General features: G+C 41.3%; 1 protein-coding gene across 1 annotated transcript in view; it reads right to left on the bottom strand.

Annotated features, from left to right (window-relative positions):
• Positions 1–986: 986 nt before the first annotated feature.
• F5 (coagulation factor V) overlaps positions 987–16,654 on the bottom strand; it is a 45,111-nt gene continuing 29,443 nt past the window's right edge. The window contains exons 14-25 of the mRNA XM_077342014.1: positions 15,684–15,843; positions 15,077–15,313; positions 14,489–14,696; positions 12,759–12,938; positions 11,350–11,466; positions 10,089–10,160; positions 9,264–9,355; positions 6,531–6,686; positions 5,127–5,271; positions 3,414–3,562; positions 2,486–2,668; positions 987–1,299 (exon numbers count right to left, since the gene is read on the bottom strand). Of these exons, the coding sequence (XP_077198129.1) occupies positions 1,153–1,299; positions 2,486–2,668; positions 3,414–3,562; positions 5,127–5,271; positions 6,531–6,686; positions 9,264–9,355; positions 10,089–10,160; positions 11,350–11,466; positions 12,759–12,938; positions 14,489–14,696; positions 15,077–15,313; positions 15,684–15,843 (1,846 nt within the window). The 3' untranslated portion in view covers positions 987–1,152. The remainder of the gene's footprint in view (positions 1,300–2,485; positions 2,669–3,413; positions 3,563–5,126; positions 5,272–6,530; positions 6,687–9,263; positions 9,356–10,088; positions 10,161–11,349; positions 11,467–12,758; positions 12,939–14,488; positions 14,697–15,076; positions 15,314–15,683; positions 15,844–16,654) is intronic.

The raw sequence follows: 16,654 nt of genomic DNA, 5'->3' as shown, positions 1-16,654 counted from the left end.
CATGGAAGCTTGTATTGCCCAATAACCTATCTAACAATGGCCAGGTAGGCTACATCAGGAAAAAAGGTACAAGATGATTATGTAATAGATTATTACAGTAACTCACTGGAAAAATATACAGCAAAGTATTTCTAAAGTCGAAAGCATCTCTGGTAACAGAATTAATCAACGATAAACTATCTAATTTTTTTGTCGTCATTCCTTAATATAATCTTTGCTGAGCTTCAAAAGCAAACTATCTGCAGTGAAAATGCAAGACAGGCAACAATTTGCATTGAGAATGGGAGGAAAGAAACCCAGGCATACATCAAAGCCATGGTGTCAGCATACTAACACACTAACAATACTAGTATGCCAAAATTTGAGTCCAGTTTATTTGTGTGAGCTTTCGTGTGCATACACATTTCCTCAGACAATGGAACAGGGATCATAAGAGTACAGCTAAAAGCAGAAAATAAATTATTAGTATGTATTAACATACTAAGTGCAATCCTGACTTCATTGTACTTAGATGGGTGTAACTGCTAAGGACTGGACTGTAAGCAACATGTTCTAGGAGGGCAGGGAGCAGTTCCTGTTGGCAGCAGAGGATAGGACCCACAGTAATGCGGTTTAACTATGTGTAGAATGGAATCTACTAGATATCAGAGGGAGGGGAAACTCAGTCAGAGTAGTTCAATAGAATCAGCTGCCTAAGGAGGTGAGTTTGCCCTCACTTGTGGTCTTTAAGCAGCAGCTGGACTGCTACTTCTCATGGATGCTTAAGGCTGATCCTGCATTGAGCAGGGGGTTAGGCTAGATGGCCTCTTCCAATCTATGATGCTGTGATTCTAAAATTGCAAATATACACAGCACATCCCTAAGAAGCCTGTTCTGGAAGTAAGTCATATTGAATAGATCTGAGTAGACCTGCTTATGATTCACCTGATGATTTCTCATATGTTCCTTGTGTTATATAATTGCTTTAATGTAATACACACAACCTGTATTTTAATTGATATTTATTTACAAAAGTAATTCCAAACCACACCTGAAAAATCTTCTGGTTATAAACCAGACAATCATGACAAAAGTGTTTTGTCCTTTTTACAGTGAAACTGGCAATAGCAGACTTAAAGCTCTGGATCTTGCTAATTTGACTATATCCAACTCCTAAAAAATACTGCAACCAAAAAGTTCGACCCGAAGAGCAATGCTCTGATTCCACATTTTGGGAACAATGCGAATGAACCTAGCAAATATCGGTGGCTGGAAAAAGTGCTTGATGTGTTCATTACTATTAATATTACCCTTGAACACCTGAAAGTAAACAGAACAGATTTAATTAGTGAGACAGTAAAAAGGATGCATGCTGTTTAAACATATGCTTACGAAATCTCGCAACAGATCACTTGAAAGAGTGGATAGGGTTGCCAACTCCAGGTCAGAATTTGGGGGTGAAGCCTGGTGAGGGTGGGATTTGAGGAAGAGTGGGATATCAGTGGGTATAGTGCTCCTAGAGTCCACCCTGCAAAGCAGTCACTTTCTCCAGAGGAACTGATTTCTGCAGCCTGGAGGTCTGTTGTAATTCCAAGAGATCTCCAGATCCCACTTGGACATTGGCAACCCTGTGCATATAAGGTTTGCCTTCTTGCAGAAAGGGGCGGGGCCGCGTGGCGCTTTCCGCAGACAAGATGCCTGTTCCATAGATCCCTCCCTCCCCACAGCAGGCAAGGGCTTTAACTGGCTGCCACCCACTCTCATTCTAGGGCTTTACTAGAGATGTTTTAACATAGAATTTCCAGTGATTTCTAGAACTAAACTACATAACTTTCAAGTTTTCTCCAGAAGTGACGTATCAATGTCCCCAATATCACCCCACCCCCCTTTCACCTATCCACCCCTAGCCCTTCCTCCATTTGTCAGGTTTGGCTTGGTAACCCTTTGCATGGTGCTCTACTCTCTAGCTTCATGACACTTCTCCTAATTAATATGAACCTACCAAGCCATCTCACACAGAATCAGACCATTGGACTGTTCTATGTGACTGTCCTACTGAAGAGTCCCCAACTTTGCTTACCTTGTGGGCATTTTTGAAATTTTGAAAACAGGGAGTGAATGGGGGCTGGGGTGGGGGAAAAGTCAAGCACAACATGGTTGCATGTTGGGAGCTTCAAAGCCCAGTGCCTTCCCATGATGGATTATATGCTAAAAGAACCTTATCTTACTACTCTATTGATTCCCAGCTGGCAGGTGCCAGCCTATGTTAAGTTGGGAAATTCCTGGAGAGTTGGAGATCAGGGAAGGCAGTTCGGAGGGGTGGGTTCAGCAGAGATGGGAGTGTTATAGAGCCCAACGCCATTTTCTCCAGGGGGAGTTATTTATGTGCTCTGGAGGCCAGTTGTAATTCCAGGAGAGTTCCAGTATGGAGATTGGCAACCATACCACTGAGGGACTTAGCTATTTGTAGATATTGCAACATTTACACAGAGCAAAAAAGTAGCACCTTTTCCATGGAAGTGGAGCTATCCGAATAAGGCTTCCATGTTGAGCCATTATCACCATAATGGATGGAGAACGTTTTCACATACATTTCAGTAGCCAGCGATTTGGCACCTTGGGTTATAATAGCTGTTATCTTCTTAGGTTCAAGGAGATCAATCTGCAGCCACTGATTATTGTCGTTTGACTGCGGAATTAATAAGTACAATAATCACATTGTGTGATTTATCAGCCAAATGGGAAAGTATCCAAAATGTGCAAATTTGGTGAGTTCTACATAAATGGCCAGTACAAAAGGATTATAAGGAAAGGATGGCAATGCTGCCCATTGTTGGATTCTGCTACTACAGGCTGAAAAACCATATGGAGAATGAACATAGGAGTAACCTTTCCATAAGCAAGGATTTGCCTTCATGGAGTGTGATTTTTACAATGGCAGCCCAAAACACGCCCCCAAATCCTATAAACAAGACAATCATGCTCTGTGGGTGGGAATCCTAGGTGGGGAATGCTGACACTGAAGAAAAAAGCCGTGGGAAGAGACAATGGTTAAGTGACCAAGCTTATGCTCTCTGTGTAGAATGCCCCCAATTCCATCCCTGGTACCTCTAGCTAAAAGATCTCAAGCAGCAAGCACTGGAGGGGGGGAGGGGTTAAGTAGGTATTTACAAGTTTTGTGATTGCTGATTACCATTTTGGTTTTAATGGTTTCCTTTTAGCATTAAGCAGTTAACATCTATCACTTTAAATGAGGGTGGTCTGAAGGTAAATTGTTCTCCAATGGCCAGTTTCTAGTGGGCTACCTAACACTTCTTAGGTATTAGATTAGACCTTGTTTCAATTGTAGCCATGAATCATTTTTTTTGAGATACGCATATAGCTTGTTTATTGTCAGTATAGAAACTTTAATGGTGGAGTTTTTTTTTCTTTACCTTTGGTTGCCAGGCATTTGTCCTCCCTTTTCTATTAAGGCGGGCAAGGGATGGCTCCCATGAACGTAGCCAATTCTTCTTATAGGAGGAGGCTGTAACCTGCATGTCCTTAATAGATCCATTCTCTAAACCCAGTGGCATGGAGCAGCCTGTCATTAAAACAGCAACATATTATTGTTAGATCTCTGTGCCACTGGAATGGTTTTTAGGAACGTGTATTACCCAGTCTGCTGATTTCTTCCAACAATTTTGCCACCTTAAACTTAGCTTTTCCCTCTTAAAATCTTTCCTATTCCTTATCTTATCCATTTGGTGCCTCTTAATAATTGTGAAACAGCCTTGGGAGACGAACAGTCCGGCGTCTCCAAAGCCAATCAGGGTAAAAGGCCTGGCTGTGGGGGGAGGGGGAGGGAGCACTTCCCAAAGGCCTGGAAAGCCATCCAGCTGTGGGGGGGGACAGGGAGCGCTTCTGAAAGCCCTGGAAAGCACACCTGGGCCCACGCAGAGGCCCCTGGTGTGCTTGCCAGGCCTCCAGAAAGTCATCCGGCCATGGGGGGGGCTGGGGGAGAGGGTGTGTTTCCCCCTGGAAGTGCTCCCTCTCCTCCACCCCCCCTTGCCCTCTGTGCTTCCCGGTGGCCTGGAAAGCAGCCGGGAAGCTCACAGGGAGGACCCTTTCAAAGCCCGTTCTTATGAACGGGCTTTGAAGCTAGTCCTTAATGTTTCTGCCACAAGAAAAGGAATACAAGAATTGTGTGACCATATCTAGCAAAAGCCCCTTAACCTTGCATATGAATAACTAGTCAAACTTGTCATTCTTTCTGCTCCTCCATCTCTTGTTCCAAATTGAAGTGCAAGACAGCAGAAGCTGAGGTGAAGAAAGGAGAAAGGAACCTGCTTGATGCGGGAAAGTGAGTGACAGAAGGCAGAAAAACAATGCCAATGTAGGCTTGGATTTTTCCTCCTGGCCAGTTTTCCTTACATGTGATTTCTCAGCATGCTTGTGCAGAAACATTAAAGCAGACACCTTAACTTACTTCAGCTGTTCTGGATGAGATCCCTTGCCTCCACTGAATGAGGGATGTAGTTGGGATATAAAATGTTAATTTGCATTATGAATGCCCAGTTTACAAGATGATGATAAATCTTTTAGAATGGAAAATTAGGTTGTGGCATTCAAATCAGCAGAGCTTCCCCCCCCCCCCCACCACCTCTTTTTCGACCTGACTCAAAGGAGTCAGTGCAGAGTGGCTACAGGTGAAGCATCCATGGGGATGCTCCACCTGCAGGCCATCCAGCTAAGCTCTGCATTCCCTCCTTCAGCCCTTTCACTGGCTTTTTCTTCTCCTCACAGCTGAGTGGAGTTGCCCCTTTAACACATTCTGCACATGTGGGATAATGCACTCTCAGTGCTCTTTAGAAGTAGATTTTCCTGTTTCACACAGAAAATCCAACTGCAAAAGCACATCAAAAGTGCATTATCCATTGTGTGTGGAGAAGGGGAAAGGGGGTTGTGTCAGTGGTGGGATTTTCCTTGCAGGGCAATACACATCTGAGATTATTTGCTAGAGACTGAAAACAGCAACGAGGACACCCAGTGGGTATGTGACACCCATCCTCGTAATGGAGGCCATGCTGGCTAATGTTTGGGTCTACACAGCCATCTATTTATTTTCAACTGAGAGTTAATAGGTCAAAAGACTCTTCAGACCTTACCTTCTATTTCACAGCCCAGTAGTTCCATACGAAGCGTAGGTCTGTTATAGCATGCCGTTGGATATACCCTAAAATACCTAGCAATTATAGGAGGATCAATGTGATTTTCTTTCATTCCAGTGCCATCAGAGTTGCCTTCAAAAAACTAAAGGAAAAATGCCTGTAAATAATTACGCAATATTTGTTCAGGTTACAAATCACTGGCTGCTAGTTGCCTTCTGGAACACCCATGCCCTCAGCCTCCCATATGCATGGCAATTTAAATACACGTGCAAGATGAACATGTGTACATACCCCCACTGGATATATGTGTATATCCTTCTGGTGGAATCAGGGGAAATATTTTAGCATTATATTTATATTATATGGCTGGCTGTATACAGAACATTGCTTATACTGAATCAGATCCTTGGTCCATGGAGGTCAATATTGTGTACTCTTTATTCACCTACCCCCTGATCTGTTTAACTGGAGATGCTGGGGACTGAATCTGGAGCTTTCTGCATCCCAAGCACATCCACTCCCACTGAGCCATGGTCTCCCATGAGAACCCGTAGCTAGGTAAGGATTAGAATTTATGTTACGTATTTATGCAATGCATAGACAACCAGTAATATGCACTCAATGGCTGGGAGCCACATGTTTCTCTTTGACATGTCATCTGTGGCTTTTCCGAGCACTATTGCCTAATGTGGCAGCTGACATGCAGTTCCTACCTTGAATACCTATAAATGGACCAGAAGTGAAATATATCTTAGTGTTTGATTGGGAAATTAGATAGGAAATATTACCTATCTGCATGAACTTAGTTCGAAGGTTAAATCCACAGTTTAAAGGAGCCTGGATGGAGATGTCATGAAGTAGAAATCCATGTGTGTGCAACAGGGTAACATAAGAGAACATAAGAGAAGCAGCTTTAGATTGGAGATCCTACTCCCTATTTTGGCAGATGTTACTTTCTCTTCTTGCATGATTGCTTAGGTCAGGGTTTAATTATGGCCCTGGAAGGGTTTTCTGAATGGGTGGGAGTTAATTAATTTTATATGTTTTTTTTATTTGTTAAGCATTTATTGAGTGATATGACCATATATGGTCATGTTGACTTGCTCCCCTCCCCCAAATGGCCCCAGATGGGAGTGTTCACAGCTGTGCTTGCCAGCCATATTCTGCACGATTGTGCCACTTCTGATGTTTCTCAAAGCCTGAAGAATATTTCAGGGGTTTCTCAATAGTAAGAAAGTTGAGGTTGCTCATAGCTAACTGGAGCCTGGAGCCTGCAGACACTACAATCTTCAGACTGCCACCTGGAGGAAGGAAGGGCGACTCGGGAAAGCTGAAGCTGCTAGCAAGAGGAGAGAAGGAAACAGGATGAATATGTGCTTCCAATCCAATGAGCATACAGACCTTCTGCGTTCCTGTACTATTTCCTCTGAAGGGAATCCACTTTCTCCCGTTTTTGCTGTACATGACAAAATATTCCTTTGTGTAGAGGTGATTTGTTAACTGTTTGGCTCCCTGGGTCTGAATCCCTGTAATTAGCACTTCCTTTTGTAGGTCCACCTGCACAACAACAAAATGTATTCATATTCTTCCAGTTCGATTATCTCATGCTCATGTATCCTTGAGAAACTGTTGATACATGCCAAATCATGTCTGTTTATGGACAAGTCCTGCCATTCACAGGTAAAATAGAGTCAGAGTATCTAACCTTGTTGGTTTTGTGTGTGTGTACTGCAAATTGAATGAGCAGATGAGGAAAGTTCAGCCTCATCCTTGCCTTACTATGATTCACTTCATTGTTTGAAGCAATTTTCTGACAATCCAGCTCACTTCTAGCATTGGAGCCAGAGTAGGGGGGAATTCTTTCAAACACTGGATCAAGATGAAGGGCTTTTTTCATCATGTAATCCTCTAAAAACCAGGTGTTTCCCATTTAATGTCATGTGAATGGGCAAAGAGGTAAATAAGTATTCCACCCCATCAGTTTGATATCCCTCGCTTTTGCTTTTTTAAAGTGCAAACTTTCTGTTCCTTTGCCTTTCCAGCCACAGACCCGAGTTACTGCAATTCCATTTTTAAGTCAGATTCAAATTCTAGGCTGCCCAGTGGATAAATCCTTGCATTTAGGTTCTCCCTACCCAGCCACTATTTTGATTTGTTCGTGCACACTCCCATACACATAATGTCCATTCCCATCCCTCCCTCCTAAACATCTGACTTAAAAAAAAATGTGGTCACATTACAACGTCGTCTCTAAGCATAAAAATAGCAGCAGTCAGTCTTCATTGCAACACAGCATTGTAATGCATTAAGCTATGTTTTTTTTCAATCACATCCAGTTACTTGGAGGGGAAAGGGGTGGAGTCAGTCAGTGTGTCTGAGGAAGGGCACAGAATTAAGGGACGCAACAAAAAAAAAGGTGCAAGCAGGCACCATTTTGCAGAGCATGCGCAAACTAAGAACCTTTATGGAAAAGAGGAAGGGAACAAAGCATGATGGGAGGCTGCCTCCTTTTGAACCAGAGGTGGAAAACATATGGCAGATTTCACAAGGAAGGAAAAGCCCAAATGCGGAAAGCCTAGCGTCAACTTGCAGCAACAAAAGGAAATTGAAAACGAGGCTAAAACAAGGTATGTCTCTAATGCGGAAATGGTCAGACTGTAGTCAATTTCTTTGTTAGCCTTATCCATGATTTACAGTAATCAAATCATCTATTAAGTATAGTGCTCCACTTATGCGAAATCAGTCTTTGTATATAAAAACGTTGTTGGTTCCTTATCCATTCTTGTTCAAAGAGCCAAAAATCACATGATGTTGCCTCCAGGTCATACCTAAAAAACAATTCTTTGAATCACAGTCATGGGGAAAGCCCCCATAATCACTGAATCTCTTTTTATCTAACACAATGCACAATCTGACAGTTGGAATGTATTATGGGATATCTCTTGGTCAGTGCTCTATTTCATGCCCACATTCCACCCAGCTTGTGACATCCCACACTAAACACTGTTTGCCTTGTACTGTGGCCTGCCGCCTTGACCTGAGTAGCCCAGACAAACCTGATCTTGTCAGATCTCAGAAGCTAATTGGGGTCAATCCTAGCTAGAACTCGGAAGGGAGACCTTTAGGGTGAACACTAGGGTGATGCCGTGAAGGCAGGCAATGGCAAACCACTTACCACACAATCCCAAACTGTCCAGGCCCACCACCACCACCATTTCTCATTAGGTGGGAAATCCTTTCTTTAAAGAAATATTGTTTGACAAACTTTATATAAATGGGAAGCTTTCCCCTCCCCGATAGCAGTACTCATCTTTGTTTGTTTGTCCACCACCACAACCCCTCAGTATTCCAAACCACCTCCACGGATCCAATCTGCAGAGTTTGCACAGTCCCACGAGCTATGAACTACACCATTGCTAGAAGCCCAGAAGTGGTAATGCTCTCATGACCCATGTGGATATTCCAACTTTGGCTATTCCAACTGATTCTGTACTTCAAGTTACTGGAGTGGAATGTGTATCCAGCCATGCAGCAGCTATAAGTCCCTAACTATGTAGTCATGAGTGCATAGTCTCTCTAAACTGGATCTGTGACAGGTGGCATTAATCTGTTATGAACATGGATAACTACACTGATGAAGGGAGACATCACTCTCAAAAGTTTATTCCCCCCAAAAAAATCTTGTTGATTTCTATGGTGCTAGTGGACTCAAATCTAGCTGTTGTACTGCAGACAAACATGGCTACCCTCTGAAAGTATCATGTTGATACCTGGGAGATGCCAGGTTCAAATCTCCACTGTGCTATGGAAGCTCACTGAGTCACCTTGGGTCAGTCACTCTCTCTCAGCCTACCCTACCCCTCATAGGACTGTTGTAAGGACAAGCTGGAGGAGAGGGAAATGATGTGTGCCATCCTGAACTCCTTGAGGGGAGGAGAGGATATAAAATGCACAAAATAAATTCCCTAGGACGACTAAAAATGCTTCACTCTACCAGCAAGTGCATTCACCCCTTTGGTTTCAACCAAACTAGTACCTACGAGCCCTTTTTTAAAATGTGCATTATGTATGACCCCAGGTGAATTCTGTGAACATTGCTCAGACTCTACAATGCAAATGCAGCCCAAATCATACCTGGATCCAGGAACCATTTTCCTTCATCTCGGTGCTCCATGCATTGTATTTCCCAGTATTGTCCAATCTTGCCAACTTGGGTTCCCAGTAAACTGGGTAGGCAAAAGAAAGGAGGGTGTTTGTAAGAATAAAAGAAAATAGAAATGATGTGATCTGTTGCCTGCTTTTGTTTTTAAGGAAATCAAGGCTTGGAAATTGATGGGTTGTTTTTTCATGAGAACATAATAGACATTCTAAGGATAATCACAATCCATGGCTAGAATTTTTTTTAAAAGGTTCTTGAGTGCAATCTAGGACATGTTCACATACATAGCCTCTTGAATTTTTTATGCCATGTTGTATGCCTAATTTGTGGACACCATCTTTGCTTGTTTTTACTTTGTCAGTTCTGGAATTATGGAAGACAACTTGTGCCAACCATAGTGAAAACATGGAAGTGAAAATATGAAGCCACACTGAATAAACTTTGCAGAGGTGTTCATTAAGTAGTGGCATGTGGTATCATGGACATTAATTCTTTTTATTTATTCATTTTAAAAATCTGAAGTTGCTCACAACATCAAAACCAAAGCTAAAGCAAGGCTAAAAATAACAACAAACAATAGATTTAAAATGGTGCCAAGAGCCATTTAGCAGCAGCAGCAAACACCAAGAGAGCTGCAACAAACATTGCCCCCAAATCCTGCCCACACCTGGCTCCACCCCCAAGTCTGCAGGTGTCTCCCAACCCAGAGCTGGCAACCCTATGGAAAGTTGAACAGGGCAGGGCAGGTGGACATATTCAGCATCTTATCAGACATGTAATTGCTGGGCCATTCAACTTACGTTTGTGATCAGAAGCACTTATTTGTGAATCTTGGATAATGCCACTTGTCAGGCCCAAAGGTAACCTGCATCCTATAGAAAAGGATCACAGACACTTTACTAGCCATGACTCCAGAGCTTAGGAATCTTGTTCCTTATTTTATGAAATCAGGGAAGGGATATTTCAAACAATCTTTTTGAATACAAAAATCCACTGGGAGCCTTAACTCTACAGTCCCTGCAGGAAGATAGTTGGAAGATAAATTGAAGCTATTTTATTCTGCTGTGAGGGAGGTCCAGCTAAGATTGTGTGGCTGGCTTAAAGACATCCAGCAAGCTTCCACAGCAGAGAAGGGATGCAAACCAGTGTCCCTCAGATCCTCGTTACCATGAGACCATGCTGGCTATCAGGCGCAGCACTGGGAAGGTTCTTGGAAGTGATGCAAGAAAACAGCATATGAGGCTGTTGTGAGGACAGGAGATGTGAGTTCTCAGACTGAGCTCCAGCTCCATTCATCCAAGAGTTTCTGCAAATGTGGGAGTGACATTCACCTTCTAGATGCAGCCCCATCCGTTTCCATTCTTTCTGAAGTATCCTCCAGCGTTTTTTGAGCAGCATAGAAGAAGGCTAATAGAAATACTCTTGAGTGTATCTTTTTGTTTCATAATATCATTGCTTTGATTATGTGACCACTGATATAAACTCAAATTGGTCTATTTTAAACATACTTCCTAGTCATGTCATTCTTTGTATATAATTTATATAAAGTAAGTCAAGGATTGTTTTTTCTCATGTCTGTTGACATTTGCCATTAACTTTTGGGTCGAAGCAGGACTTCTTTTGTGGTGGTCCTCAGTGGTACTGAGTTTTCTCCCTGCAGGAGGAGCTCTCGCAAGTCCTGAGAGGGGAATTGGTGGAAATCAGTGCAACCTGGTATATAAATACTGGCAGCTCCCCTCCCTTCCCAAGCATGGGGTTATAATATGCAGCATTTTCCAGTTCCTGGGACAGCACTGCAGGTTTGTGTTCCCTTTGAATGAAAGGGTATAGGTTCTGGGTATGGCTCCAACACAAAATTTCCACCTGGCACTAGTGCCCTTGTTGAATTTAGTGTATCCACATTTGTGTTTCCATTTCTACAAGATGTTATTCAACCAATTCCAAAGCACTATAGGACATAGGAATGAATGTGCTAGGTATTTGCAGAAGTGGGGAGAACAGAAACACCCATAGTCAGTGCTCCCCAACTGTGCAATGAAATCTGTGATTACGCTCTGTTACCTTTATCAATAACAAGAAAAGGAGTCTGTATTCCAGCTTGCTGATATTCACCAACCTCCGTGTCCAAAAGCCACACACCAGCTTTTGACGGGTTCATTTGAACAGTGCAGAATGAACCTTGAAAGGAGAGAGAAAGTATTTGAGTATATGGTTGGCGGACTCAAGAAGTGACCATCTTGCAGAAGCTCCAAGAGGGATGGGTCTAGTCAGTGCCTACAAAAGAGACACACACACCCAGCCTGGATATCTGAGGCATGTTGTATTGAACTTCATGATGGAGAAAAATCAGGCTATACATTATTAATTTTATGTAGTAGCATATCGGTAACAGCATTGATCACATAGAGCTTGAAGAATTTTCTAAGCAAAAATAGGTAGGTCCCTGTGTCAGGATTGTTAGAAAACCCTGCCATGAATTAGCCTGAGTTTCTCCATGACAGTAAGATTGATCTTTGTAGCTCTGTGCCTAGGGGCCCCAGGCCCATATATTATGCATGCTTGCTTGAAACCGAAACTATGTTGATGTAGCTATTATCTCTAGAAGCTGTGAATGTTCTTTCCTTTGAAGCCCTTTGGTTGGGCCTGCATTTTGTAACCATAACATCTTATCTGGGCCCGGAGACAGCCAAGGACATGTGAAAAGTAACACTGTATTTTATGGTACCTGTCTCCTCTTCCTTCCTCCCCTCCCTTGGGAACTTTCAAGTTTTTGGCGGGAGAGCTCTATTGATAAGGAGAAGCAAATCTGTCTTCAGGCAGATTTGACTTCTCCAGTCTAGGTGTATGAAGTATCTCTCAATAAATGCTTTCTATTCAAAGAAGCTCGTTGTGAGTCCTTGCAACGTCTGACACCCTGCCTACTAAAAACATACGATCTAAAAGTAGGAATATTGAGGAGAATGTTGAGAACATGAGAGGAAAGAAGTAGAATATTTTACTTTTTTGATATTCACTAGAGTGTGACTATTACAGAAACAAGGACGTTATCCCTGATCAGCCTAGTTACATCATGCTGGTCATGTTGTTTCATACAAACACCTCCTTTCAACACAAAGATAACGGACATTCTCATACTGAAGAGATGGAGACATTGGAAACAGAAAAAAGAAGATGGGTTGCCACTGCAACAGAGAGGGCTACCGTTGCAGGCAGCGCCGCGTCACGGGCAAGGAGGGGTGTGCCCGCCGCTGCCCTTGCCCCCTCCCCGCCTATGACGCGGTGCTGCCTGCGATGGGCGGGATCGGGTGCTTCGGCAGGCGCTTTGCACAATCCTTGATGGAAGCAAAACCGCTATTGTTGAAATCAGCCAAGGCATCTCACACTGATTCACGTAGTTAGAACTGACTGGATTAATTCCAGGATTATACAGATCAGCAGTTACTTGAATATATGGATTGGATTATCTTTACCAGGAAGAAGTGGGTAGACACCAAGCTGATGTTTTTCCATCCCCTGTTCTCTGAATGTCTGACCGTGAAAATGAACCACATGAATATCTTTTGGCCCTCCAGCGTTCAGCAGATGCCAGTGAACCATTTCATCCTCATACATTCGCAACCCCGGTAGCTGGTACTGGATCCCATTAATAGCTGAAAGGAAAACATTTTCAAAGATAAACGAAAGGGCCGGTAATTGTAGTACATCCTATGGTGATCAGATATCTTGATTCACACAGCGTCACTGCAACGGTCTGTAACCACTGAATGTTCCAAGGCATTGATCTTGCAATACTTATACAACTGGGTGCCTTCCTTAAAATCTTCATAGCCAAAAGCAGATAAATAGAAATACTATAAATATATACTGGAGATCCACCAGTTTTATGGGCGTGCAGGGAAAATCACTCCCCCTTCATTAAAACCTCTTATGCTGTGCAGCTTTTGGCCCATGTATGCCACTCCAATTTACAGCATCACCTTTTCTTCCTTTTTATGTTACGTATTGCAAAAAAAAAATTCCTGCCTTTTATCATTATTTTCTATATTAATTTATAAAACATAATAAGTAGAATAATAAATTTATTTTTATTACATTGCTACATAAAAAAGAAAGAATTTTTGCCCCAAGAATACCTTATCCAAACTATTTCTGCTCCTAGAGTATTTCCATCATTAATTGCTCTCTCTGTCTTCAAATTTTCCACTTAACATAATTAAATAATTAAAATAATTCTCATATCAACATAATTTTTAAAAATTTCCCCCTGCATCAGGTTTCATATATCTAAATTATCTCATCTTTTAAAGGAATCATTTGAAAATAATACATACATGAAACATTAGCAGTACTTTTATCTAATTTTTAAAGCTATAACCACTGTCACGATTGCATATTCTGAGATGCATGTTGTAAGTAATTTATTCCCAGCTTTCTACTATTTTTATCAGTAATCTATTATGAGAAAACTTATATTATAAAATAGATTTTTCCAATGTTTAACAACAAATCTTTAAGTTCTTACATAATCCAAAAAGCCAGGATTTTAAACCTTTTATCATATATCATCATGTATCCTTACCACAATTACATTATTGCTTCCCCTTTCTGAAAGTATGAATATTTTATATTTTATCCAAATATATTTTGTCCCTAAAGTACTTCTAAATGGTAACTATTTCCCCCTTTTTAGGTCCTCATATAGACTCAAGTTTTCAATGTTTTAAACCTGTATCAAAATAATAAATTATCATCATTGTTATTATCACCTAATCCAAGTTACATATCAGGGATTTGTGTCCTCTTAAAGAGAGAGAAAGGATTTTGAAGGCTGGATGAAGTGGATTGTAAATAGTGCATTACAAAAAACAAGTTCATATTTTTAAAACAATAATGAGTGTATTGTATTAGTGAATACAGGCATGCTTAAAAGTCCAGCAGTCAAAGATGAAGTAAGAAATGACTGGTGCAGGATATGAGTTAACAGTGGGATTGGTTGGGATAACACAATAGAGATAATGGGGATCTGTTCTTGTAAAACTGCCATTCTTTGAAGTATAAGTGATGACACATTAAAAAAATCACATGCAAATGATTCATGTAGCAATGATTCACATGTAGCAATCGCCCTATCTTTTTTCGATTGTTAAAGGCTAACCTATTCCTTGCCACCATTATAAAAGACAAAGGTAAGCATCTATACCAGGATACGTGTGGCAACTTTCAGCATCAGCAGTTCTGTCTGCACACTTCCTCTTGGCCTGTTTATTGAAGTACCAGCTCTTCTTTTCATCAAAGACCATAAACAGCAGGATAAACTCCCGCATATCTGTTGGCTTGTTGAATTTGTCAAGCATTCCTTTTTTACAGATCAAAATTGGCCCAATCAATCCAGATTGTATATCTTTTCCCTACAAGACCAAAACAAAACATGACTAATAAGAAAACAGTTCTGAAAATTAGTTTCCAATGTTTCATGTATCGGGGAGGGCGGTATATAAATCTAAATAAATAAATAAATACTAACAACTAGTTTCAAAAGCGTTTTATTTTTAAAACAATTGTTTCATTTTGGTGCAAAGATACCTGAACAAAGTTAATGCAAATTATAACACAGTCATTCTTTTCTGCTTCATACACACACACACACAAATCTCAAATGCAAGATATTTCTGCAAAGCCAATTGAGTGTAAAATAAAAATTGAGATATTTCGTTAAGATTGGAAAAAACGTGTACAGTCTAATTCAAAGCAATTTGCAGACTGCTACTTTGAAGGTAGATTGTCTTACAGGGTTTACAGCAGAGTAATAGGCCCAGGACCTACAAAATTTCATTTCTTGTGTAGGTCCTGACTGTTTGGTCACATGCCAGACATAGGTATAGGTGCCATTTGGCTGGATTGCATCATCATTCTGGAACCATTTTAAAGACTCATCATCATAGCTTCTGCCTTCAGAAGATTTCTCATATGAAAGTCCATGAGCATGAAGAGAATATGGCCTGGAGGCCAGATTTTTAAAATGAACCTAGAGAGTTAGAGAGACAGCAATAATCAGTAATGGTGAAATACCCCCCCTCCAACAAAAATATTTCAAAGCATTAAGGTATTGTCCTGAGTACAGGCTTTGTTGCCAGCCTACAACATAAGAGCCCTTTGCTGTATGGCATGTTCACACACTACTTTGCACAACCCACTGAAAGAATTTTTGTATGCATTTTTCAGCTGTACCATATATTTAACATTTCCATTCCAGAATTCAACCACAAGATACAAAATGTGTTGGCAATGCTTTAGGAGTGCTTCATGCGCAACTAAAAAGGAAATCTATTCTTCCCAAACAACACCGTCTGTCCTTTATTAAACTCCTGCCGTATTCTAATAGGAAATGGACTTACCAGGATAACATCGTCTACTTCAGCTCTAATTATGGGACCAAGGATGCCAAGGTGGTCTTCACATTCCCTTCTAATTATGGGAGTTTTGAAAGTGCTATCTTGATAACCACGGAAAACCGCCTTTCTGTACGTTGTGCTGGCCGAGCCATGTTTCACTGCACTGAGGACATGGAGCATTAAAAAACAACCAAACTGTAAACAAAACAATAATTTTCTTATGGATAAAATGAATAATTGGTCTGGGAAATGACAAAGCTACTCCATGAAGGAAGCATAAACATCATGTATCAGCTCTAGTATTTAGCTTATTTTAGATAGAATTCAGGGAGCTACTTTGTATATATTAAAGGCCTTGATTCAGCCCTTTATGAAGTCTGTTTTTTTTTGGGGGGGGGGGGTTGAACAACATGCCACTATACTACATTGCAAGCTTCAAAAGACCTTCACAATGTAGCACAGGGTGCTGTTCTTTAACAAATACAAGCACAAAGCTATGTTGAGCTTATAGAAGTAATTGCACTGTGTTTTGAATCTTTCCCAAAGTCAACATTATACTAAAGAGGAATAAAAGCTATTGCACCATAAAGATTTTTGCTGAGAAATTTCAAATGTTTACAAAGATACCCACAAATCAAACCTTCACTTCCCTTTTGTACAGTCAGCCACCTCTGGAGCTGATTGTACAAAAGGCTCTCTGGGATTTATAAGATCAGACCATTGATAAATGTGTACAAAACAGCCTTACCCTGAGTAACACCACTGGTCCATTTAACTCGGGACTATGTGCTACTCTCACTAGCAGCAGCTTTCTTGGGTCTCAGGAAGAATGATGTCTTTCCCAGCACTTCCTGCTTAAGATCATTCCTGAGTAAATGTTGGACGCTGCATGCAAAGCTTGTAATCTGCCACTGAGTCATAGTCCTTCCCCAGTGGTATCCTTTAGTGATCATGGGGCAACCCCAAACTGATTA

Source organism: Paroedura picta, chromosome 6 (genome assembly GCF_049243985.1).
Source record: "Paroedura picta isolate Pp20150507F chromosome 6, Ppicta_v3.0, whole genome shotgun sequence".
NCBI classification, from domain to species: domain Eukaryota; kingdom Metazoa; phylum Chordata; class Lepidosauria; order Squamata; family Gekkonidae; genus Paroedura; species Paroedura picta.
Note: the sequence above shows the minus strand (reverse complement) of the source record. Positions and strands in the feature narration are given on the sequence as shown.